This window comes from Lutra lutra, chromosome 10 (genome assembly GCF_902655055.1).
Source record: "Lutra lutra chromosome 10, mLutLut1.2, whole genome shotgun sequence".
In the NCBI taxonomy this organism is placed as follows: Eukaryota; Metazoa; Chordata; class Mammalia; order Carnivora; family Mustelidae; genus Lutra; species Lutra lutra.
In genome coordinates, this window is record NC_062287.1 from 15,026,417 (window position 1) to 15,050,644 (window position 24,228).

General features: G+C 49.5%; 4 protein-coding genes across 13 annotated transcripts; 2 read left to right on the forward strand and 2 right to left on the reverse strand.

Moving 5' to 3' along the window:
- The first annotated feature begins 1,522 nt into the window (after positions 1-1,522).
- On the forward strand, positions 1,523-8,316 carry CENATAC (centrosomal AT-AC splicing factor). 3 transcript variants are annotated; one of them, XM_047747479.1, is made up of 11 exons: positions 1,525-1,718; positions 1,852-2,015; positions 2,619-2,717; positions 4,735-4,801; positions 4,873-4,935; positions 5,263-5,327; positions 5,473-5,578; positions 6,592-6,622; positions 7,707-7,796; positions 7,880-8,012; positions 8,097-8,316. In XM_047747479.1, exons 1-11 carry the CDS (start codon positions 1,599-1,601, stop codon positions 8,194-8,196), a joined length of 1,038 nt encoding a protein of 345 aa, XP_047603435.1. In that variant the 5' UTR covers positions 1,525-1,598; the 3' UTR covers positions 8,197-8,316. The 3 variants fall into 3 exon arrangements, with proteins under 3 accessions (XP_047603434.1, XP_047603432.1, XP_047603435.1); XM_047747478.1 differs by having other exon boundaries at positions 1,523-1,718; positions 4,735-4,789; positions 7,880-8,316; XM_047747476.1 differs by having other exon boundaries at positions 1,524-1,718; positions 7,880-8,316.
- On the reverse strand, positions 8,230-10,289 carry RPS25 (ribosomal protein S25). The gene is made up of 5 exons (XM_047747483.1): positions 10,153-10,289; positions 9,844-9,939; positions 9,119-9,302; positions 8,374-8,473; positions 8,230-8,276 (listed from the first exon to the last, which is right to left on the reverse strand). Exons 1-4 carry the CDS (start codon positions 10,153-10,155, stop codon positions 8,379-8,381), a joined length of 378 nt encoding a protein of 125 aa, XP_047603439.1. The 5' UTR covers positions 10,156-10,289; the 3' UTR covers positions 8,230-8,276; positions 8,374-8,378.
- A 56-nt stretch (positions 10,290-10,345) lies between these two features.
- Positions 10,346-13,424, forward strand: TRAPPC4 (trafficking protein particle complex subunit 4). Of its 3 annotated transcripts, none has more exons than XM_047747480.1 (5): positions 10,346-10,833; positions 11,006-11,180; positions 11,789-11,892; positions 12,492-12,618; positions 12,882-13,424. In XM_047747480.1, the coding sequence occupies exons 1-5, from the start codon at positions 10,659-10,661 to the stop codon at positions 12,958-12,960; spliced, it is 660 nt and encodes a 219-aa protein (XP_047603436.1). In that variant the 5' UTR covers positions 10,346-10,658; the 3' UTR covers positions 12,961-13,424. The 3 variants fall into 3 exon arrangements, with proteins under 3 accessions (XP_047603436.1, XP_047603437.1, XP_047603438.1); XM_047747481.1 differs by having other exon boundaries at positions 12,758-12,898; XM_047747482.1 differs by lacking the exons at positions 10,346-10,833; positions 11,789-11,892 and having other exon boundaries at positions 11,045-11,180.
- Positions 13,425-14,175: 751 nt separating this feature from the next.
- On the reverse strand, positions 14,176-20,675 carry SLC37A4 (solute carrier family 37 member 4). 6 transcript variants are annotated; one of them, XM_047747472.1, is made up of 10 exons: positions 20,556-20,675; positions 18,995-19,337; positions 17,947-18,179; positions 17,394-17,637; positions 16,730-16,888; positions 16,412-16,497; positions 15,788-15,901; positions 15,507-15,572; positions 15,031-15,169; positions 14,176-14,898 (listed from the first exon to the last, which is right to left on the reverse strand). In XM_047747472.1, exons 2-10 carry the CDS (start codon positions 19,140-19,142, stop codon positions 14,732-14,734), a joined length of 1,356 nt encoding a protein of 451 aa, XP_047603428.1. In that variant the 5' UTR covers positions 19,143-19,337; positions 20,556-20,675; the 3' UTR covers positions 14,176-14,731. The 6 variants fall into 6 exon arrangements, with proteins under 6 accessions (XP_047603428.1, XP_047603429.1, XP_047603427.1 ...); XM_047747473.1 differs by lacking the exon at positions 20,556-20,675 and adding an exon at positions 19,820-20,510; XM_047747471.1 differs by lacking the exon at positions 20,556-20,675 and adding an exon at positions 19,610-20,510.
- Between the last annotated feature and the right edge of the window lie 3,553 nt (positions 20,676-24,228).

The following is a 24,228-nucleotide window of genomic DNA, read 5'->3' on the forward strand; positions in this document are numbered from 1 at the left end:
GCAAAGAGGACCTAAAACCTAGACCACTAATTATCAAATTTGATTAAGCATTAGAATCCCCTGAAGGACTCATTAAACTATAGATAGCTGGTCCCCACTCTAGAGTTTCTGATTCAGTAGATCTGTGGTGGGGCCCAAGAATTTGCACTTCTAACAAGCTCCCAGACGCTGATGTTGCTGACCTGGAGGCCACACTTTGAGAATCTAGAGCAAAGCAGCTGGTAGATGCTGAAAGTTTTCTGAGGGAATGAATAAGAGTACTCATCTTCAGGAATGGAGATCTTCCTGCAGTTAAAGGAAAGATGGAAACTAAGTCCACATGGGAGGATGGAAGATGGTGGTCAGAATACAACTTCAGAGTTTGAATTCAGAGGAGCAATTTTAAGGTCCAGGACTGACCCTTCCGGGGAAATGATGGGAGGTCAAGGCATTGAGCGTTGTGGGGTCTTTAAAATGAGTCACATCTGACAGAGGCCTGAGTCTACTGGGAAGCTCCAAGAGGAGGTCAAGATCTGAAGGGGGGTCTGGCTACTTTCTGGGCCTAAATTAGGTATAGTTGACTGTATATACGCCCACAGACATTGTAGCCCATCCAGGTTAATGCACCAGTACTGGTAACAAATCCAAGTGAAGTTCGGACTCTGTTAGCTCTGTCCTGCACCTCCTATCAGTAAGGTCTGGACTGGGCCCCAGGCTTTTTTTTCTGTGTCAGGTACTCTAGGGTAGAGATCACAGTCTGGAGATTTCAGCCCTGTAGGGAGCAATTTACTTTAAGCCTTAAGGCTTAGGGGAGCAGGACAGATGGAAGGCTGTTCATTCTAGGAAAAGTAGCTTGTAAAGAATGAAAATTCCACTGAGTGAGCATGCTTACAGAATAAAAATGTCTATTAACCCTCAGCAATGACTCTGCACCCTTTTCATAGCTTCCCTTTTACAGTTTTATAGTAACAGCTGCTCAGAACACCACCACCCCCCCGGGGGGTATATGGCTGTGATTAGGTCTTAGATGAAGGCCACCTCCAGCATGCTTCCTTACCACCATCTGGTACAGCAGAGCATGAAAGGTGCTGCCTCTGATGCTTCGTATCTGTGCAACCTTCCACACAGTTACTTTCTCCCCCTGCCTCAGTTTTCCCATCTGTAAAATGTCGGTAATAATAGTACGCCACGTAGGGCTATGGTGAGGATTAAGTGCCTCGTGAATGTAAAGCTCTGGCCACACAGTGAGCACCCTGTAATACTAGTTACAATGTGTTCCATTGTCTAATGCGGGTCCTTGTCAATGCCCCGACATGCGTGCGGCCTGCGGTCCTGCAGTGGCACCTAACTGTCGCGCGCTCTCTTTCCCGGGCATCTGCACAGCGGTGCCGCCACTTTTTCTGGGTCAATAGCATCTGGGAATATTGATGTCGGCTGGGTGCACCCGACAGCCGAGAGCCCGGGGCGGGACTCGCGCAGCCGCAGATGGGTCTGCAGTGGCGCCAGCCTGCCGCTGGGGGTCGCGGGGGAAGCGCTGGGTTCGCCCCGCCCCCGAGGGGTCAGGGGTCACCGAAGAGCGAAAGAGCTGCTGCGCGTCGCAGATACCGGCTCTTGGGCCCATGGCGCCCGCGCAGCGTTGCCTCCTGTGCCGCCAGACCTTCTTCTGTGGTCGCGGACACGTCTACAGTCGCAAGCACCAGCGGACGCTGAAGGCAGCTTTGGATCGGCTCCTGCCCCAGGTGCGGACGGGAGGCGGGAAGTGGCCGCGGGTGGGGGATGCGGGCAGTACAGGGAGGACGCGAGGGGATGGGACGTGGGGGTTCCACTGGGGTCCTGGTTGAGCTCTCCCGTCCTCTCCCCTCTCCGCCGCAGGCAGAGGCCGCCCGCAAGGCCGTCCGCGCCGCCCAGGTGGAGCGCTACGTGCCCGAGCACGAGCGGCGCTGCTGGTGCATTTGCTGCGGCTGTGAGGTGCGGAAACACCTGAGCCACGGAAACCTGACCGTGCTGCACGGGGGTCTGCTGGAGCATCTGGCCAGGTGAGATCCGACCTGGGAGCCGCATCCAGCATATTCGCATCCTGGTGGGTCGGGGGGCGGTGGTTTGGGATGCATGAGAGGAGGATCGCTTTTGTGATTGGATTGGGGTGGGTCCAGTCAGCTTATAGCCTCGCATCTTTGACGCGTGGAGGGCTTATGGTTGCCATGGTTTTAGTGGTAGAGGGTTACCTCCCACCATCTCCTCCCAGATTCTTCTTCCTTTGCTTTTTTTTTTTTTTTTTTTTAGGATTATATTTATTTGACAGAGAGAGAGACAGTGAGAGAGGGAACACAAGTAGGGGGAGTGGGAGAGGGAGAAGCAGGCTCCGTGCTGAGCAGGGAGCCGGATGTGGGGCTGGATCCCAGGACCCCAGGATCATGACCTGAGCGGAAGGCAGACACCCAATCGGCTGAGCCACCCAGGCGCGCCTCTTCCATTTTTATTGGAAGAGGGGAGACTGGACATCTGGAAGATGTAACAGTATTCTGTCATCCTTGCCCAGAGGCAGAAACCCAGATATCAGTGTGCATTACTTAATATAATGCCTAGATGTCTGAGTAATACTCTATAATCTGTCATTGAGATTATCCATTCATTCTCAGCCCAGAACACAAGAAAGCAACCAACAGATTCTGGTGGGAGAACAAGGCTGAGTTCCAAATGAAAGAGAAGTTTCTGATCTCCCCCCAGGACTATGCCAGGTAAGTCACTGATTATGAAAGGTGAAATAACAGAATGGGACTTCTCTGGGTCTGTGTCAGGTACTGGAGCTTTCTCTGTTAATTGGAAAGTTCTGCGGGGCCTTTTTAAGTATCTATTGTCTTCATAGCACTCATTCTAGTCACTATACTGGACACAAAAGAAGTATGATAGAGTCCTTGAAAAGTTTATATTCTAGTTGGGGGATGGGGTTTACAATCCATTGAGCAAATAGAGAATAGTATATAATAAGAGTTCACTATAATCAATTATTTAAATGTGTGGTACAGAGAATATTAAGGTCCCTTAGGAATAGAAGAGGCTTTTTAATAGTGTGTGCAAGCAGCTGGTACTCACTCAGTGCCCACTTTGAATAGTTTTAGATTCTATTTTAACTGGCCCCTAAAGGACCCTGAGAAACTGGGGTGTAGTCAGCTGGCCAGCGTAGAGCAGGTGTGAGTGCTGCTTCATGAAAAGGACACAGATGGCCTCGCACTACTTTTATTAGGACAATATTAAGATTATGGGGAATGGAACCCAAGGGGATCCCAGAACCAAAGTTACAGAAAAACTCATGACCTCTATTATTGTTTCCTATTCAGTGTGGAGAATAATGAAGGAATGGTGAGAAATGCCTAAATCCTACTACCTTGCCTTCAAATCTGTGGTTCAAACTGGGCAGGAGATGGGAGAACTGAGGCCAAAAAGCACTAACTCCTCACACCCTGGCCCAGCTCCAAACGGTGTTTGGTGGGAATAAAGAATAGTTGAGCAGAAAAAGTTATAATTGAGAATTATGAGAATGGACTCCTTGATTTTTTTTTAATTTTTTTTAAGATTTTATTTATTTATTTGACAGAGAGCTCACAAATAGGCAGAGAGGCAGGCAGAGAAAGGGGGAAGCAGGCTCCCCACTAAGCAGAGAGCCCGATGCAGGGCTCGATCCCAGAACCCTGAGATCATGACCTGAGCCGAATGCAGAGGCTTTAACCCACTGAGCCACCCAGGTGCCCCTGGACTCTTTGAATTTTTTATTAGTTTTCATTTTTTGTTTTGTTTTTTTTTTTTTTTTAAGATTTTGTTTATTTAGAGAAAGTGTAAGAGCTAGCATGAGCAGGGGGAGTGGGAGAGGGAGAAGCAGACTCTCCTCAGCAAGAAGCCTGACACTGGGCTCGCTGGGATCATGACCTGAGCTGAAGGCAGAGGCTTAACCAGCTGAGCTACCCAGGCACCCCAGTTTTGACTTTTGAACTTTATACATTTAACGTGCACACGCAGAAGGCAAAGCCAAGTCTGACTGCTTTGACTGGTAAAGATACCACAAGCCACTTTTAGATTTAGACAGGTTATCACTTAAAGATCGAAGAAAATAAACCCGGAGTGCCAGCTTCCCAGGTCCTTGCCCACCCACCAAAAAGGGCCACTCTGAAACAAAAAGGGCTAGGTAACTGTAGTGTGAGCTGTGGGACACTATTTATAAAAATAAATTACAAAATAAAATCAGGCCAGAAAGCAAATCCTAAAACTCATTGCAAACCAATGACAGATTATCATAATTATATATCAAATTTTTAACAGTTATAAAAGAGTCAGAATTCAGGTAACTTCAACACAAAATTCTAACTGTATAGCCTTAGGATATTTACTAAGGACTGAAGAACAGGAGAAATCCTGAGCTTTGGTTAGTAGTTCTATTGTTGATAGTGATATTGGTAGTATTGGTACTTTTCTGATACCTTCCTGTGTGTATTATAGGATAATAACAACTGTTAAGTCTCATGATGTTCTAAAGTCCCTTTTTGATTTCGCAAAAAGGAAATATGTGCTAGAAGAAAAGTGGAGCCAGTATGGCAAGATGTTTACAGTGAATCTGGGTGAAAGGTCCATGGGTGTTAATTGTTCTATTTTGTTTTTGTGATTTTGAAATTATCCAAAATTTGAAGAAAAAATGATCTACTGAGGATCTTTTTGTAACATGCAAAGACAGGTTCTTGGCTGACTTGCCCTTTTTCTTTTCAGATTCAAGAAATCCATGGTGAAAAGTCTGGATACCTATGAGGAAAAGGAGGATGAGGTGATCAAAGAAGTGAGTTAAAAGGCCACTGAAGGACACAGCCCCCTGGCCTTGTACCAAGCTAAGCAGCCTCTCCCCTACAGATGGCAGCTCAGATTCGTGAGGTGGAGCACAGCCGGCAGGAGCTGGTTCGGTCTGTCTTAGAGGTTGGTGTCCCTCGGAGGAGCCAGAGCAGTATCCAAATCCATCTGATCCCTGGTTCTCCCAGGTCCAGCATTTCACCTACCAGCTCTTCTAGAACTCACGGACTCCGTACTTCATCTGTTGGGCTTGAATTCCCTTACCTGTCCGCCAGGGGGCAGGCCTTGTCAGTGGCGATGTGGGCTGAGCTGGGAGGGGTAAAAAGGAAGTTTGTAAAATGGGCAGTACCTTATGTCAGTATGCTAATTTGTTTCCTCCTGGAGGGTGGGAGCATGGCCTAGGCAGACACTTAAGCATCCAAGACACATTTATTTTTCCTGAATCAAACTCAGCCTCAGCCAGTGCCAGACCCAGAAGAAGGCTCTTCAGCACTTGGAAGCTGGAAAGGCACCAACAGGTAAAATTGCTAAGGAATCTCGTTGAGTTTGGATTGTTAGAGCATTCTGTAACTTTTTGGTTGGAAAATGGCAAGAGTTCACCTCTGTTGTCCTCATGTCTCAAGGACCTCCTCTGCCAGCCTGGCTCCTGCTTGTCTTTTTCAGTCTAGTGGCCTCCGCCTCACAGCAGCCCTCCTACTTGGACCTGCCACCTGCCCCAGAGCTTGACTGGATGGAGACAGGACAACCTTTGACATTCATTGGCCATCAGGTACCATGGATAAGTGAGTCAGGAAGGGCCAGTGCTCCCTCAATTCCCAGGACCTCCATCTCTCACATGCTTTGTACCTATTCTGGCCATCCAGATCTTGTCTCTTGGCTGCACCGCTCCATAGTGTGTTGGGTTTTTTTAGATTTTATTTGACAGAGACATAATGTGTTCTTAGACCTCTTTCCCCACCGTCCGGTGATCTCATCCACACCTCTTGCCCCCACTGCCACTGAGGAGTGCCAACTCCTACAGTCATCCTCTGTAGAACCCCCCGTTTCTGCTCAATTTAAGACATTTGTAAACATTCCACAGGCACCTGAAGCTAACCCCTACTGTCCCTAGATTATCAGAACCGTAGCCGAGTAATTTCCTCTTCTTTCATCTCCTACATCCTGTCGAGGAGTAGGCCTGTTTTACCTCCTGGCTAGATGTCCTGTGTTACACTTTTCTGCAAGTTTCTATGCCCCCTGTAATCCTGTTCTGAACACAGAAAGCCACTGCCTCACCTCCTGTCCTGTACACTCCAACCATACTGTGCATCTTGTGGTTTCTGCACGTCATTGCCCTTGCTTTAAATGATAGGCCTACCTTTCTTCAGCCTAGCTCAAAGGTCACCTTTTCATGGAAGGCTTCTGTGAACAGGTTGCCTGTTATAAATGTACATGGGACCATGTAAAAAGCTGAAAATGTCACCTGTGTAATTTATGCTTAAATCTCTCCCCCCACAATATATACTGTCCTGTGAGGAAAGAGTTTTGCTAATGTGCACCTAGTAGGCACACTATTTTTGGACATCTTCACTACTAAGACTGTAAGTCTTTTGAGGGACAGGACTCTTTCAGTTATCTGTGCTTTTAAAATTTAACACCAACCAGGGGACAGAAGTAGCACTGTGGTGCTTCCACCCCCAACCGCCTGCCCGCCCGTGGCTTTGTCCTTTTTCTAGTTGGGAATATATTGTCATCAGTTTCTTATCTGGGATTCCCCCCCCCCCCCCCCATTTCCAACTACAGGATACACCAGGAATTGGTAACATCCACTCAGGTAAGGCCCAGAGCAGTGTTTCTCAGATGGTAAGAGGCAATTATTTTATTACTTTTTTAAAGTTAATGATCTCGGGGGCACCTGGGTGATGCAGTCAGTTCAGCATCTGACTCTTGGTTTCAGCTCAGGTCTGATCTTGGGGTCGTGAGATTGAGCTACACCTCAGGCTTCAGGCTCAGCACCAAGTCTGCTTAAGATTCTCTCCCTCTTCTCCCACCCCCCACCCCAGTGCTCACTCACTTACTGAAATCTTTTTTAAAGGTGGACACTGAACGGACTGTGCCCCCCCATTACTTTCTTAAAGAATAAGGTTGATTATGAAATGCTATCTGATGAAGGACTTGAATCGTAAATATACGAAGAACTCTCAAAACTCAGTAAAATCGTGTAGAAGATGGTTCATCAGAGTGGCTAAAATTAAAGACTGTGTATGTGAAGAAACATTCATAAACTGCTGGTGGGAATGTAAAATGGCACAACCAATTGGAGAAACAGTTCAGGGATTTAAGAAGTTAAACATACACCCACCATTATGATCCAGACATTGCATGTCTGCACAAAGGCTTGCACACCAGATGGTCACAGCTTTAGTTGCAATTCCCCAAACACTGAAGCTGAAAAGAATCCAAATGTGCCTCAATGAAGGAACAGAGCAGTGCCCAACAAAGAAGGTACTATTGTTAAGTGCAGCATAGATGAATCTCAATTATTAGAAGCCAGATTGAAAAAAGGTACATAACTAGTAAATGCAAATTAGATTAACAGAAGCATAATCATAGTTTCCTGGGGTTGGGAAAAGGTACAGAGAGGAGTAGGAAGTCCTTTAAAGGGGCAGAACAATACATAGTGGTGATATTTAATATCTTGACTGTGATGGTTTCACTCAAAGTTTCCCAATTGTGTATTTTCCATTGGGCAGTGGTAGGTCTGTTATGCCTCAACAAAGCTGTTAAATACCAGCCCATGGTCCAAAACTCCTGGGTTTTGCTTTTGAGCATTAGGTAAGAGTTTATAGCAAGGGCATGTTTCACAGTAGTCTGAAACTTAAGACTGCCTTCATTCCTGCTTAATGGGCCTTTTCCAGGTGCTACACCTCCTTGGATGGTCCAGGATGAAGAATACAGCTCTGTAAACCAACAAATAGGACCATCCTATGAAGAATTCCTTAAAGAAAGTAAGTTAACAAATTCAAGAATGGGCTGTCTAAATTTTCCTACTCAAAGCAAAACCGTTTAAAAACTGTTGACTTCTTTGTAGAGGAAAAACAGAAATTGAAGAAACTCCCCCCAGACAGAGTTGGGGCCAACTTTGATCATAGCTCCAGCACCAGTATAGGCTGGCTGCCCTCTTTCGGCCGGGTCTGGAATAATGGACGCCGCTGGCAATCCAGGTGTGGATCCACTGCCAGGACCCCAACCCACTATCCCTTTGGAGATGTCAGCCTTTATCCCGCTAACCTTTCATTTCCTTTCAGACATCAGTTCAAAACGGAAGCTGCAGCAAGGAACAAACAGTCACATAAAAAAAGCCAATCGTTTCCGGATACTTTTTCAAGTCAACAAACCCATACCTAAATCCTTTTCTTAGGAAAGAGACATACCCACTTATTTGATTTAATAAAAGTTTTATTTTCCAAAATGTACAGTTGGTGGATCTGTAAAAAATAAAAATAAAAGAATCAGAACTCTAGAGCCCAATACAAAAGTGGGATGTATACACTTTCTACACCACAAGCCCACATTCGTTCTTACCTTGTTCATGCATCTTCACCAGCAGCTGGGGCATCTCCACCCTTGGTATTTCTGGTGTAAATTACTTGAGCTCTGTGCTTTGAAACCAGTTTAATAAGTCCTAGAGAGAAAAAAATAAGGGTAGGGTTTTTATGCAGTACTAGGAAATATTTAACAGACACTAAAAATACTGAATTTGAGCATTAGAGTTTAATAACAAAGGCAAACATCCCCCATGTCTTGGTGATGATCTAATTTTATTTCTTCTTCTTAAATGAAGGGCCCATTACCTGCTATTGGGATGCTTACCCTCATAGCGCTTTAACTTAAAAATTACTGTTTCCACATTAGACACTACAGATGCTTAAAACATTTACATTCATTTACATTAATATGAAATCATGGTAATTAAATCACCACTAAATTTTAAGAATACTAAAGTAAAAAATACTTTCCTACCAAAGCTTTTACTATTTTCACAACCATATTTCAATATTGGGTTTCTTTTGTAACTCTTTAAATAAAATGAATTTATTTGAAAACAAGGGATCCTGAAGTTCCACCAACAGGACATAAGGGTCCACGGGACAAAAGCGACCATGAACCCTGCTCTGGGGTCTACACAAGGGGGTAACATGTTAGAATATTATGGCTAGTGGTCAGCCTGTGCCTACTTTACAAAATTCCAGTAAAAACATTTAAGATGGCTAATACAGGCAGGCCAATTTAACTGTGAAAGCACACCAGTACAACATACCCCTCTCACCTTTACTAAGGAGCTCCTGAAGGGCTGCCCTGGCCAGGGAACCTCGAATCTTCAGTCTCTCAGAGACAACAGCTGGAGTTATAAGCTTATAGTTAGGAACTTCTTTACAGAGTTTGTCGTATGTCGCTTTGTCAAACAAGACCAAATTATTCAGCTTGTCCCGAACTTTGCCTTTGGACCACTTCTGCTCACCAAAAGAGAAAGAAAATCAGTGCTTCTGAAGAAATCATCCCCCCCCCCCACAACAACCGGTGTCAGAGAACTCTTCCACTGCCCTCCTGCTATACTGCAAGGGTAGCTGTTCCTTGGCCTATACAAACCTACGAAATTCAGATTTTACCTAAGTTCTACACACTAAGACTCAAATAATTGAAACCAGGACACAAAACAAAAGGAACCCTAGCTGCCACTAACAGTACCAAAGATGCGTTAGGCTGGGGAAAAAATAAAAATGCGACTTTCGGATACAAGCTGAACCCCACGATACCAATTAAAAATATAATGGACTAGGCCTCAGAATACACACTAACTTCTAAGTAGCGTGTACCACCCTATTCTTCCAAAACAACAGAACGGTGACGAGGAATACAAGTTCTAATAATCGGACTCTAGACCGCACAACCTTAAAAGCCATTTGCCCTACACGTCACTTATTACCAAGACACATGGGTCCGGCGTCTCCGATAATCCCCACTCCTGGGTGGGGAGGGGGAGCTCACGCCTACCTTCTTTTTGGCCTTGCCCCCAGATTTGTTCACTGGGTCTTTGTCTTTTTTGGCCGATTTTCCGGCATCCTTCTTCTTCTTGTCATCCTTGGGCGGCTGTAGAGAAAAAAGGGGGAATGCAGGCAAGTCACGAGGCAGCCCCGCACCGTCCTAACCCCACTACCGGAGCACATGGGTGAAGCAATCCCCCCACCCACCTTGAAGAAGCCGCCCGGCGGGTCTGAGGCCCTCCGTCCGGTGTCGCCCCAACTGCGCCCCAGCACCGCCCGGCTCTCAGAACAGCCCGGCCCCCCATTCCTGAGAGCTCACCATAGCGAAGCTGAAAGAGGAGCGTCCACCCCTGCAGCCTCACTAAGATGTCGGACAAAAAGGAAGCGCCTCTCCCAAACCGGCCCAGAAACCTCCATCCGCAACGAGCGCTTCCGGGGCAAGGGGCGGAGCCCGCAGAGAAAGGCCGGAACTCCGGCCCCCTCGTGCAGCGGGGAGGGGGCCGCAGCGAGGGGAGGTCGTTCCTGAGGGTCGCATCCTGAGAGCTGCCCGCGGCTTACTGGGTTTTGCCGTTAGTTGTGAAGCAGCCACACTTTGCTTCCCCTGGCTCTGGAAACGAGTAAAGAGAGACAGAAAACAATCTGCCGGAACCCGAAGGGACCCCCCCGCACCCCCTGCGACCCCGCTAAACGTGGTGCTTCAAGTGCGCAGGCGCAGGCGCGTGCCGGGCAGGGAGCAGGGGGCGGAGGCGGGTCCCGAGGCTGCGGTTCCGGGGCGGGGCCGTCAGGAACAGGCCGAATAGGCGTTTCCGGGCCGCGGCGGCCGCAATGGCGATTTTTAGCGTGTATGTGGTGAACAAAGCTGGCGGCCTGATCTACCAGTTGGACAGCTACGCGCCACGGGCCGAGGCTGAGAAAACTTTCAGTTACCCCCTTGATCTGCTGCTGAAGCTGCATGACGAGCGTGTGCTGGTTGCCTTTGGCCAGCGCGACGGCATCCGGGGTGGGCTAGGCTTGCGTCCGATGGGCGGGCCGGGTGCTGCGGAGTGGACTGGTGTCTCTGCGGGGCGGGGGGAGGGCGCGGAGGGAGAGGGGACGGGTGAGGCCGGGTCGTCAGTCCCTTTGGCGGAATCCCCGCGCTGGGGCTTCGTTGACCCTTAGCCTCACCTCTGCAGTGGGCCACGCAGTGCTGGCCATCAATGGCGTGGACGTGAATGGCAAGTACACGGCCGATGGGAAAGAGGTGCTGGAGTACTTGGGCAACCCTGCCAATTACCCGGTGTCCATTCGATTCGGCCGACCGCGCCTCACCTCCAATGAGAAGCTCATGCTGGCCTCCATGTTCCACTCGTAAGTCCCCCAGCCCTTCCTAGGCCCTGTGGTCCTGCACTTGTCCCTTAGGCCGGCTGGATTAGTGTGGTTCTGCGGGAAGTCTTCTGAGCGGCCGTGCTTACCTTTCTAAGCCTCCTTTTAAATCGTCAGTTCTTGTGTTGTGAAAGAAAAAGAACTAATCCAGGATGACTAGGTTTTAGGTAATACCGGCAGTGGTGTGACCTTGCACAAGTCCACTTCTCTTCCTTTAGCTTTAGTTTTTAAAGTTAGGTAACTGAATTAAATTATCGTTAAGACCTTTTTCTCATTCTCAACGATAGTAGATGTGCTGGGTAATGATAGCCATGGGGTAAGTAACCATGACACATATGCCCAGTGGTAATTTTACCCTCAGTTTTCAATGTAAAATGTTTTACACCAAAGTATGAGTGTAAAAAACATGCAGAGCTCAAGTGAATTTTAAAGAAATTTTGGTGCTGCTGCTAGGCAGTTGACACGGCCTCTTTTGACTTCTCAGTGTAATGTGAACTCCTCAGCAGATAGGGTCACTTCAGGGGACAAGTTTGAGAAGCATCCCTCCCTCGTACGGCTGGCTGCATTCCCAACCTTACCTCTTTTGCAAATAGGCTGTTTGCAATCGGTTCCCAGCTGTCTCCAGAACAGGGCAGCTCAGGCATTGAGATGTTGGAGACGGACACCTTCAAGCTGCATTGCTTCCAGACACTGACAGGTAGGCGTCTCCAGATAGGCCAGAGGGATGGGGGAAGGGACTGACCAAAGAAACTTTGGTAAGCAAGAGGGTGGTGGTTAACTTTTCCTGGGACAATTGCACAGACACATACGTCTATTTGTTTTGTGAATCCAAAACCAATATTTAATCTGATGCCCATTTTGTCAACTCCACCCAGAATGCTCAGCCGTGGTTATCCTGTGTGCAGATAAAACTCACCATAATGGCATCTCATGTTGCACACGTTTCGGAAGGTGTATTTCAAAATGAAACTTGAATGCCAAATGGAAATGACCTTTGGATTGTGTCCTTGCCTCACACCCTTAATGGGGATAATTGAAAACTGCCCGAGTCTGTCCCCTGCCTGGCACTTGCTGCTGAGGGACCACAAGACTAGGAATTAAGTGACAGAGCTAGAGGTCAAAACGTGATCTCAGTGTGACTTCCCTCTTCTGGTCTTATAGACTCACAGTCTTGCCTTTCCTGCTTTATGGAGCAATAAGGATAAAAATAAAAACGGGCTCATGAAAATGTCATCTGCACACAGGATATTTGCTGCGTTCTCTACCTTTCCGTAACCATTATTGGTCCTTCTCCAGGGATCAAGTTTGTGGTACTGGCAGATCCTAGGCAAGCTGGAATAGATTCTCTTCTCCGAAAGATTTATGAGATCTACTCAGACTTTGCTCTCAAGAATCCATTCTACTCCCTGGAAATGCCCATCAGGTAGGCAGTCCCCCTCCCCAGATACTGGTCGAAGAGTCCTTGCCCCTCCCTTTGTGCTCTTCCCCAGGTCATTTTTCAAAAGGATAAGAGTTACTTTTAAATAAAACAAAAAGGACTAGTCTTTTTTCCCTATTTTGAGAAACCAAAGACTTTTCTTGCCATTCATGTCCTTCTTCAAGCAAGAGTACTTTGGCACCCAAAGTGGGAGGAGAGTCTGAGACCTCACACTTTGTCATCATTTGTGCCTCTTGGGTCTGGCCTAGGTGTGAGCTGTTTGACCAGAACCTGAAGTTAGCCCTGGAGGTGGCAGAGAAGGCTGGAACATTTGGACCTGGGTCATAGGCTGAGCCTGCAACGGATCCCCCAAATTTTGAGAGATCCTATAGCAGGGATCCTGCTGTATCCACTCCAGTGGAGATTCCCACAGCCTCGTTAGTGCTCTTGAAGACGGGAGGGTGCTGAGCCTGATGACATGTACTGATCCCTGAGCCTTAATGCCATGCTCTCTGCCGTCCTATATCTATCAGGAGCCTGATTCCCAACTCTGTACAGGGTTATTTATGGAGGGAGTAGGCCCATAAATGCTAAATAAACATTCCTTTGATCTGTTCGCTATTCTAATTGATAGTTTGCGGGGGGAAAGGCTCTGGTGGGGAGATGGGAATGATAAGGAAATTCTGGGAAGATGAGCTATGGTCTGGTAGAAAACAAGTAGTTGTTCACTTGGTTTGTTTTTTTATATTTTAGGCACAAGTGACAAATGTATTTCTTTTTATTGTTATTAAAGTTGACAAGTGACAAATGTATTTCTTTCTATTGTTATTAAGGTTTTCCCCAATGTAGTTCAGTAAATGAAGCATTTAATTTTATTCCACTGTTGGTCATAGTTTGAGCCCTACACACTCCCTCCCCTTTCATCTCAAAGGGGCCTCCTTTGTATGTAGCCACACACTCATCACTAGTAAAAGGTCAGGCTGGATCTGCTCCCAAATCTTAGGATTCAGCTCCTTGTCAGGCTTTCCAGGAAAAGCACCAAAAACTGAGCACAGGGCTTTGAGTCAGGAGCCTTGGGTCTAGTTCCAGCATCGCTGACGTCTAGGGTGGTGGCAGCGGTAGTGGTCACAGTGGGGTATTATCAGGTGTTTACACCAGGCTTTACTGCTTTTACCCTAATCTCAGGGTGCATTCTATTACGGACAACAGATTTAGTAAGGTACAGACTCTCCGCATCAGAGTCTCAAAGCTAGTTACTAAGCACCTGAGTTTGAACGCAGGCTTTCTGACTACACCATCCGTGAGCCACTGTTAATATTGCCTTCCTCCATTCAATGGTTTCACCAGCCTGAAACCCAGAAGCTTCATCTGTAAAATGATCATTGAATTAGTGAAGCTGAAAGCAGAGGACCCGTAAGCTTAAAGAAGTCCCTGTCAGATTGCCCATTCCAAGGAGATGAAGTCCTCCCCTTTTGGGGTGGAAAGAGCAGGTACCAAGAGAATATTTCCCAAAGAAAGTGGTCTCTGGCTTGTAGTACCCCTTTGAAAAGAATGACTCAGTGATAGTGTTTAGTATCAAATCTAGTTTTAATCTGTGTCAAGTTCCCCTCCCTCCCAGCCCCACCTGCCATCTTCGCAGGGTGTCCGTGAGCATGATGGGCCTCCTCCTCCCCCGGAATCGGAGGTACTGGCAATAGCAGGTGGCCGGTGCTAAGTGGCCTTAGGGCAGAAATCACGGGCTACTGGTGCCCTGCAGCTGCAGGAGGAGCCTCACCTCTCCTGGGGACAGCGTGGGAGGGCCCAGGAGGGGAAGAAGGGTCTAGGGGACTCCCTGACAGCAGGGGTTTCCTGTTTGAAGGCAGAAAATAGGAGCTAATGGAGTCTGAGAAAAAAAGTTGCCTTTTAAATAGAACAGAGAATGGGGAGCTGGGACCTCATTAGCCACTGATAACTTCCAGCGCCACCTGGGCGAGGGAAAAGGCGCACAAGAGGAAATCAAAGGTTCAGTGCTAGTCGGAGCAGCCCCCCTTTCTCTCTCTGCCCCCCTCCGCCCCCCAGCCCCGTGCAGGGGAAGACCACAGGTGGGAGAGGACACACTGGAGCCTAGCCTGTACACTCTTCACTCAGCCTTCTTGGGCACATGGCCCATCTTGGTGCGGGTGTTTCGTAGGAGAAAGAAGGCAGCTGTGCTGGCTGCACAGATCACTTCAGCCACCCAGAAGGCTGTGCTCCAGCTGTAGTGCTTGGCAATGGTGCTGAAGGGCAGCCCAGCCAGAAAGCCGCCCACTGCAGAGGAGGGGGGTAAGAGCCTGGGTCACTTGTGAGGCTAGAGTCAGTGGCACTGGCCCCAGTCTCCAGCTAGCCTATGCACAAGGCAACAGCGGGGATCAGGTGGACGCTCTGGAGAGCACCGCTTACCATTGGCCATGAGTCCCACAATGGCATGGGAGGTGCCACACAAGTTGGGAGGGGCGCTCTCGTTGGCTATAACTCCGAACAAGGCAATGGGACCGTAAGAACAGAAACCAAACACAGCTCCCAGCACCAGGATCCAGAGCTGCAAGGACAATGCAGGGTGGCATTTAGAGTCTGAGAAGCCCTACCTACCTACCCCTGCCAGGGGAGAGAAAGATGCTTGGCCCCAGGAACACATGATTGTAGTAAGGAGGTAGTAAGTGGCCTCCCTCTCCCCACTTCCCGGTACAACTGACAGGGCCAAGCTAGAGGTGTGGAGCCACGCTGAGTCCACCTGAGGGCCTGAGTGGGTAGGTGAAGGGGACGCAGAAGCCATCCCTCCCAGTTAGATGCTGTCTCTTAGAACTGATGCTAGCCGCAAGGCAGACAGGGTAGGACAAGGGGAAGACAGACTAGGAGGAAAGCCACAGACAAGGCACCTCATGCTCCGTAAAGCCTGTGAGCTCAGCAAGAGGGTGAAGAGCTGGAGTCCAGAAAGCAACATCCTAGAGGAGCACAGGGAAGAGAAGAAAACCAGGCCCCAAGTCCAGAAGGAGCGCCAGAGTACAGAGGGCACAAGGTAAACCAGAACTGGAAAGGGAAATCTGAGAGGCAGAGAAAGGCCTGGGCCAGGGTAGAGTCAGGGACAGGGAACCTGACAGTCAGTGGCCCTTGCTCTCTCATCCTTGTGCCAGTGGCAGGCCAGGCGCTCCTCATTTACCTTGGGGGAGTCACTGGTCACAGTTACCCGGAAGAGGTACATGGACACGGTCATGCCAGCCATCATGAGCAGCAACAGGCCGTGGCGAGGGTTCCCGTAGATGGACAGCCCCGCCTGTGGATACAGGCCCAGCAGTGTCACGCCCCAGAAGCAGCAGGCAACATCCGCCCCTGGACTCTGACACGGCAGGGCTTCTGCTGACAGGTTTTTGGCAATCCCACCACGGTTCTTGGCCCGGGGCAGCTCTGGGAGGCCCTGGGACCTGCTCATTATATCCTGAGGCCAAACTCCACCACATCCCCTCCTCCACCTTGGGGACAGGTGCTAGCAAGCTGCACCTAGTCTCTCCTCAACCCCAGCTTCCCTTGGCCTGTAGAGAACCCCGCTGCTAAGCTGAGAGAAATTCTGGCTCTCCTTGACATCCGTTAGAACCCTTTCCCCAAGAGCCTTACCTTGCCACCACATCCTCAGCAGGTAAGAGTTGCGTGGAATCATTCCAGCCTCCCCCAACCCATATGCCAGCCTGCCCGTGCCCCAGGGCTCCCGCCTCTCTGGTGCCTGTCCCAGTCATGCTGGTAAGATTTAAAGGGACCCTCCTCCTTCCTGTCCCCTCTGCCCACTCACCTTTGCCATGGCCCGGTCAGACAGGTAGCCAGCTGCGATGCTGCCTACAAGGCCCCCAACCTCCAGGGCACTCATGTAAGAGCTACCTGGAGTAAGGAGTTGTGGTGGGAAGAGGGAAAGGAGGAGTGGAAGAGGGTTAAACACACTGGAGTTGTCCGAATGGCTGGAACCCAGAGAGGTACGGGTCCCCAAGGGTGACTGGCCGCAACTCTCTGGGTGGTGCCTGGCCTCGGATAAAGAGAAGTTGGGCCTGAGTTTCCCATCCCCTTCATTGATTCCTGCTCCCTAGGCCCACGCCTGCTCCAACACTCATCTTACCCACGAGGACTGACTGTCCTTTCTCCTGGATAAGGAAGAATTGGCCCCAGTCAGTGCAGCAGGTCTTTACTCCAAATACCACAAGGTAGCCAGTGGAGAGCACCCAGAGGTAGGGGGACAGCAGCAGGTCCTGTAAGGTGCTCTCCTCCTTCGAGGAGCCTGGGGGCAGGAAGATGCCAGGCCTCAGGGTCTGTTCTTGCTGCTCTGCCCTGACCGAGCCCCCACCACTCATTAACTAGCCACAGGGCCATCCCCATAGCCAGGAACCAGCAGGAGGGCACCCCTTTGCCCACTGCTCTGCCCTGTCCCCTCCACTGCAAGCCTCAGCAAATGAGAGAGAAACTGAGGACCAAGGCACATGGCGGAAGGCATCCGAGCCACTTAAGCTTGGGATGCTGTCCAGAACAGGGGAGTCTGGCTCTGCTGTGAGGAAGGACCAGGATATAACGTGAGTCACAGCATTTGTTGGATCTGCCACTTGTCTGGTACTTAAGTGTCTCTTGGAACGAAGTTTTATTTACTCCCCACCAACTCGCCATCACCATCCCTCCCCCTGCCACCATTGGCTAGCCCAGGGCCAGGCATACAGCCAGTCCTCAATGAAAGTCTGCCAAATGAGTGATGAATGAAGGTGCCCCAATTACCAGCTTGGGTGGGTGCTCACCCTTCTTGCCCTTGGAGGGGGTGGGGTCCAAGTTTCGGAGTCCGACGTCGGCAGGTTCATTGTGGATGAGCAGGAGGCAGAGGAAGGAGACCACCACACAGAGGGCCCCCGACAGGGCCAGCGTGCTGCGCCAGCTATAGCTCTGGGCGAGGACGGTGGCCAGGATAGGGCCCAGCCCTCCAGCCAGGTTCATGCTGGCAGACAGGATGGCCCACCAAGTGCCAAACTGAGATGGCTCGAACCACTGTGGGACAGAGGGGATGGAGGAGGTGCCCACATTCAACACGCTGAAGGTGCAGGTCAGGTGGGGCAGACCTAGGAGCTCACATTACAGGGATGAGGAAGAAGGTGCTTTTACTTGGCAGGGCCAATTCCCTCATCTGCCACCCGATCCCACCATGTTTAGCTCCTAAAATATCTTAACAAGCAATAGGAGCTGGACTGGAACTCCCAGGGAACCTGCTGCCCCGGGATAAGGGTGCCGGTGCTCCCACATGCTCCTTAGGCATCCCCTGTGCCAGTCTAAAGAAGCTCCCTGGAAGCAAGCACGCACCTTCCGCAGGATCTTCCCACACGGAGGCCAGCCCAGCCCCTGTGCCAGGCCATTGAGGAACCACAGAGCAGCAAAGACAGGTACCATGGAGCTCCAGGAAAACGCTATATTGACCAAGCCCACCAGGAGCAGCCCCGAAGAGAAGAGCCAGCGAGCACTCATCTGGTCAGACAGGACCCCGCTTACAAACTTGCTGATGGCATAGGCTGCCGCCTGGCTGCTAGTGATGAGACCTGCAGAGGGGAGAGCGGGACACGGGACGCCTGGGGAGTTAGGGGCCAGGGCAGAGGCAGAGGAAGGCTGGAGGAAGGCATGGGGTCAAGTGTGGCGAGGTGCCAGGCAGGGTGAGACAGGTCCCCTCCCAGACGGCTCAGAAAAACCTGTGCTGGGTTCCCGGGGCCCCGCTCCTCGCCATCAGCGCTAGCCCCAGGCTGACCCATGACTTTGCAGCCTCCCGTAGAGTTCCAGCTGAAGCTGTCAGGAGGCAAGAAGGGAGAAGCGGGCAGCCCCCCGCCCTGGGATTTACAAAGGCCTGATGACATTTCCCCCTCACACTGGCTCCCACCCAGGGCTTCTGGAAGTTCTGTTGCCCCACCTCAGGAGCTTAGAAGTGGAGTCAAGGACCTTCCTTCTCCCGAAACGTCACCTGGTGGGCCATGTGAAGTCATTTTGCCAACTCCCCAGTTCCCGTTGCTCACAACGTCAATGGCCAGCAGGCACCCCGCGGTCTTAGCATGCCCCCCATGCAGTATGGAAACTGCACAGGGTGACCCTCAACACACTCAGAATAAGCCATGTCTCTGGGGGCACTCGTGGGCCACAGGCACATAAGGACACATCAGATGAGCAGCACTCCTCAGGCACGCGGAGAGCACATGCCTAGTTCCTCGCCCAAACCCAGGTACATGGTCAAAGTCCCCTCAGTCGGGACCTGCAGGCTGCCCCCCATCCTCTGCTGCACACGGACCCTCCACACAGCCACAAACACCCAATTTGTCCTACTAGTGCTGGGTCCCAGGGCCCACCCCCTTGCCCCGCCAGGGCTCACCCAAGTCATCCTTGGCCAGAGGGATCTCCTCCACCAATGATGGCATGACAAAGGAGAAGGTCTTGCGGTTGAAGTAGTACAGGCTGTAGCCTCCGAACATGGCTGAGAAGATCACAGTGCGGTAATAGCCGTAGCCTTGGGCCGCCATGGTGGAAGGGAGCAGGCCCCACTGCCCGGGGCCCGGAGCCTCTGACCACAGCTCCTGCCGGTGACTCTCTCAGTGCCCAGATCTGCTGAGTTAGGCTTTTTCTGCTCCCTCCTCCACCCAGCCTCCCAGGCTCCCTTTATAGCCACCTTCTGGACAATCATTAAGCCTGGGGCGGCTTGTAGGGAACCCAGTGTCCTGAGGGCGACAAGAAAACAGCAGATTACTGACGGGGAAGAGGTGGGGGCTGGAGGGGGTCGTGGAAGGAGGCACTGCCAGCGAGCCAGCACCAGCCAGCATTCTGTGTCCCCAGAACTTCTGCGTTCCTCTGCTTTTCCTTGTCTGTCCGCCTGTGAAACGAGCTGTGATTAAAGGCTCAACCTAATTACTTTTGTCTGCAGGAGCCCAGGGGAGGCAGAGGTGGGATAAGCAGAGATGCCCTCGATAGCCCTGCTCCCTCAGTCACCTACCTTCTCATTCATCCAACCAAGAAGTTAAGGGAGGGCTTACTGGTTGCCTAGCACCGCACTAGGTGCCGGGGTAGTTTCCACACACACACTTAATGAGACACAAACCCCCAACAACCCGACTCCCAAGTCTTCCTAGCACTGACTCAAGTGACTCCCTGGGCTCAGCACACATTCATATTCGGGTATAACTGTTTATGGATAGTTGCAGACCTGTAAGCAAGAGAAACTTCCCTTTGCAGGCCCTGTGTGGCACTGAAAGCTTTCCTGAAGGCTGGGGTCGTGGCGGGGCCACTCAGCGGTTTCTGGTCCCTTTACCCTGGAACGTCAGGATGGGGTGCCCTCCGACCGGCTGGGGACTGCAGGGTCCGTGACAGCACGGCCCATGGGCGGGAAGGTGCACCCCGCGGACTTCAGGCGGCAGCCACGAGCCAGCCCGCTTTGCAGGGCCCGGTCAACACGCCCCCGGCTTCTCCGCTCAGTTGGGAAAGCAATAGGAACAGAAGGCGTAGGCGCGAGCGAGGCAGGCGACCGCACGTAGTCTCCCGGAGGCTCCTCGCTTCGGGCTCCGAGTGGCTCAGCCCGGCAGGATGGGGCCAGGCGCAGGCTCTCGGCACCTGCCCAGCCCCGTGTCCTCAAGCTACCCGGGACACCCGACTCGGGCTGGAAGCCCACGGGCCCGGGTGCGGGAGCTGGAGAGGTGCGGAGACACCGGAATGGTGCGACGAAAAGAAGCAGGTGCGTGCTGGTCACGGGCAGCGCCCCCGGAAGCCCCTAGACCCAGGAACTAACCCCCGCCCGGGAAGGGGCAGCTGCAGGAACAGCTCCGGTTCGTATCGGAAGTTAGGGCAACCTTTGCTGGGGCTCTAACAAAGGAGCCCAAAGACCCGAGACTCCCCCTCTAGCCCCGCCTTCACGCGGCGCCCCTCCCCCGCATTCAGACCGCTACCTGGACGCGGGCGGGAGCCGGAGTAGGATAGAGCGGGGCAGCAGGGCCCGCGGGCGCATGCGCATGCGCATGCGCTGGGGGCGGGCCCTCCGCCGGCGCCTTGCTGGCTGAGAGCCAAGTCCACCCTTCAGCTTTTAGTCCTACTCTTGCGGGAGGTATAGGTCCTTGGGCGAGGAGAGCGCCCCTTAGGGGCTGGATTCGTATGTTCCCTTCTTAACTGATGGCTTTCCACAAATCCGTTTTTAGTGAGTGCACTACCACTGCTCCCGCGTTGTTCACAGTCTGGGAAAGGTCTTGTAGAGAGCACAGTCTTTTCTGTAAGAGATTAAGGCAGTCCTCAGTAAGCACAATATGAACATTTAACCTGTAATCAGACTGTTGGGAACGGGGTTAAGATAAAATAGACGGAGTGTTTAAAAGTACCTGGCTGGAAATAAACCTTAAATTCTAATTCCAGACCCACTACATTTTAGCAATGTGACCTTTGATAATAATCTCTATGAGCCCCAGTTTTTTTTTTAAAGATTTTATTTATTTATTTGACAGAGAGAGATCACAAGTAGATGGAGAGGCAGGCAGAGAGAGAGGAGGAAGCAGGCTCCCTGCTGAGCAGAGAGCCTGATGCGGGACTCGATCCCAGGACCCTGAGATCATGACCTGAGCCGAAGGCAGCGGCTTAACCCACTGAGCCACCCAGGCGCCTGAGCCCCAGTTTTTTATAAACCTCATAGGTTTGTTGTGAGGACTCAGAAGAAGATTTTTTTTTTAGAAGATTTTTTAAAAACTGTAATTGTTAAAGTAATCTCTGCACCCAACGTGGGACTTGAACTCTCAACCCGGAGATCAAGAGTCTTACGTGACACCGACTGAATCATCCAGGTGCTCCTCAATAGAAGATTTAGATAAGAATTAAGAAAATTCAGATAATTGCTTTCATAGAGACCACTGGAGAATTGCTGAAAGAATTTTAAGTGTTCCAAAGTTAACAGCAAAGAAGTTTTAAATTGGGAAGGTGGTCCAGGAAGGGAGGAGAAGCCCACAATCTGCCACCAGCCCAAGCAGAAGTCCTCATGAAAGATTTTAAAATGAGATTATAAAACACTGCAGTATGATAACTACATGCAATGTACAATCCTTGATTGGATTCTGATGAGAACCCTTAGTGTGATCAGCATTTCCCCTCCTTTCTGTCTGGGTCCCTGAAATGATGAATGCTGTCAGAGATTCCCATCCACACGGGGGTAAATCATTCAGCCTCCCAGATGGCTGTCTTGGATCTAGACAATTGGGAGGAGCCAACCTAGGAGAAAACAAGAAATTAATGAAGAATCAGAGTCTCAATACCAGCAAAGTATGGATAGTAAATTATCAGGAAGATATTGAGGACCTTGTAGACTTGGCTCCAGTGAGGTAGGAGATCATGATGGAGAAGGTGTTGTGGCTGGAGATGATGGTGATGGTGATTCACCTGATCCTGAAAGTCCAGATGACTCAGAAAGTGATTCACAGAGAAAGAATCAGCTAAAGAACTCCAAGCTACTGAGCCCCCTGATGAAGTGTCCTCAACAAAACTAAAAGACAACCTACTACTGAAGGGGATGATATTTGCAAGTGACATATCCAATAAAGCATTAGTACCCAAAATATATAAAGAACTTATACAGCCCAACACCGAAGAACAAATAATCAGACTTAAAAATGGGCAGATGAGGGGCACCTGGCTGGCTCAGTCAGTAGAGCATGTGACTCTTCATCTCGAGGTTGTGAGTTCAAGCCCCATGTTGGGTACAGAGATTACTCAAAAATAAATAGATAAACTTTAAAATTTTTAATTAAAAAATGGGTGGAAGACACAAACAGACATTTCTCCAAAGAAGGCATCCAGATGGACAACAGACACATGCAAAGATGATCAACAGCACTCATCATCAGGGAAATGCAAATCAAAACCACAATGAGATATCACTTCATACCTGTCAGAATGGCTAAAATCAAAAACACAAGAAACAGGTGTTGGCAAGGATGTGGAGAAAAAGGAACCCCCATGCACTGTTGGTGGGAATGCAAACTGGTGCAGCCACTCTGGAAAACAGTATGGAGGTTCCTCAAAAAGTTAAAAATAGAATTACATATGATCCAGTAATTCCACTACTGGGTACTTACCCAAAGAATATGAAAACATGGGGCGCCTGGGTGGCTCAGTTGTTGGGCATCTGCCTTTGGCTCAGGTCATGATCCCAGGGTCCTGGGATCGAGCCCCACATCAGGCTCCCTGCTCAGCTGGGAGCCTTCTTCTCCCTCTCCTACATCCCCTACTTGTGTTCCCTCTCTCGATGCGTCTCTCTCTGTCAAAGAAATAAATGAAATCTTTTTAAAAAATCTAAATTAATGTTGGCACAAGATTAGGTACTGGTCTTTGGACCAAAGCAACATGAAAGCAAATACTTTTGACATCTGTTGGGGTGGATTGTAACTCATACATTTGGAGTGTTATGATTCCAAGCAATCTTTATACAATGTGAAACACTGTATATTATGTTTTTAAATAAAATTTGGCCAAATTTTACAGAAGAAATCATTTCTCTAATCATCTGGTCCTATCTATTTAAAACTGGATTTTCTTTTAAACATAATATGTGACCGAAATTAACTTTCTTCCCAAGGCCTAAATAAAGAGAAAGAAGTTTCCCATTAACAAAAAAAAAAAAAAAAAAGGAAAAAAACTTTCATGACTTTAATATTTTTCAAGAGTGTAAAAAATTTTTTTAAATTAAATCATGAAAAAGAGTCTAGGTCAGTTTTTTTGCAGAATGTCTCTTAATATAGATTTGTCCAACTGTTGTTGCAGTAAGTGTCATGTTAAGCAGTTTTTGGTGGATGTCCTGAGTGGACACTGATATACCACAACAGGAGTCTTGGAATAAGTTTGATCATTTTGTTAAAATGGTGTTCATCTGATTTCTATACTGTAAAGTGTATCTTTTTGTAATTAGTCATCTATGGCTCCATACATTGATACCTTCATCTGGGGGCCTACTCTTTCTAGGCTTCAATTTCTTCCATTGTTACTGGATTCCTTTAACAGTTCTTTTTTTTTTAAAGATTTTATTTATTTATTTATTTGACACAGAGAGAGAGAGAGAGAGAGAGAGATCACAAGTAGGCAGAGAGGCAGGCAGAGAGAGAGGAGGAAGCAGGCTCCCTGCTGAGCAGAGAGCCCGATGCGGGGCTCGATCCCAGGACCCTGAGACCACGACCTGAGCCGAAGGCAGAGGCTTAACCCACTGAGCCACCCAGGCGCCCCCAAATGTTAGTTTCTTAAAGACTGGCTGCAATGTGGAATCTAAAACCAAATCAATGAAGTTTTCATATTCTGATAAGTTAAAATCTATTGGTCTATCTTGTACTAAAAATGGGTATTTTATGCATGCATAATTTTTTTTTAAATTTTTTTTAAAGATTTTATTCATTTCATTTGACAGACAGAGATCACAAGTAGGCAGAGAGGCAGGCAGAGAGAGAGAGGAGGAAGCAGGCTCCCTGTTGAGCAGAAAGCCCGATGCGGGGCTCGATCCCAGGACCCTGGGATCATGACCTGAGCCGAAAGCAGAGGCTTTAACCCACTGAGCCACCCAGGCGCCCCTAATTTTTTTTTTTTAGAGTGTGTGTATAT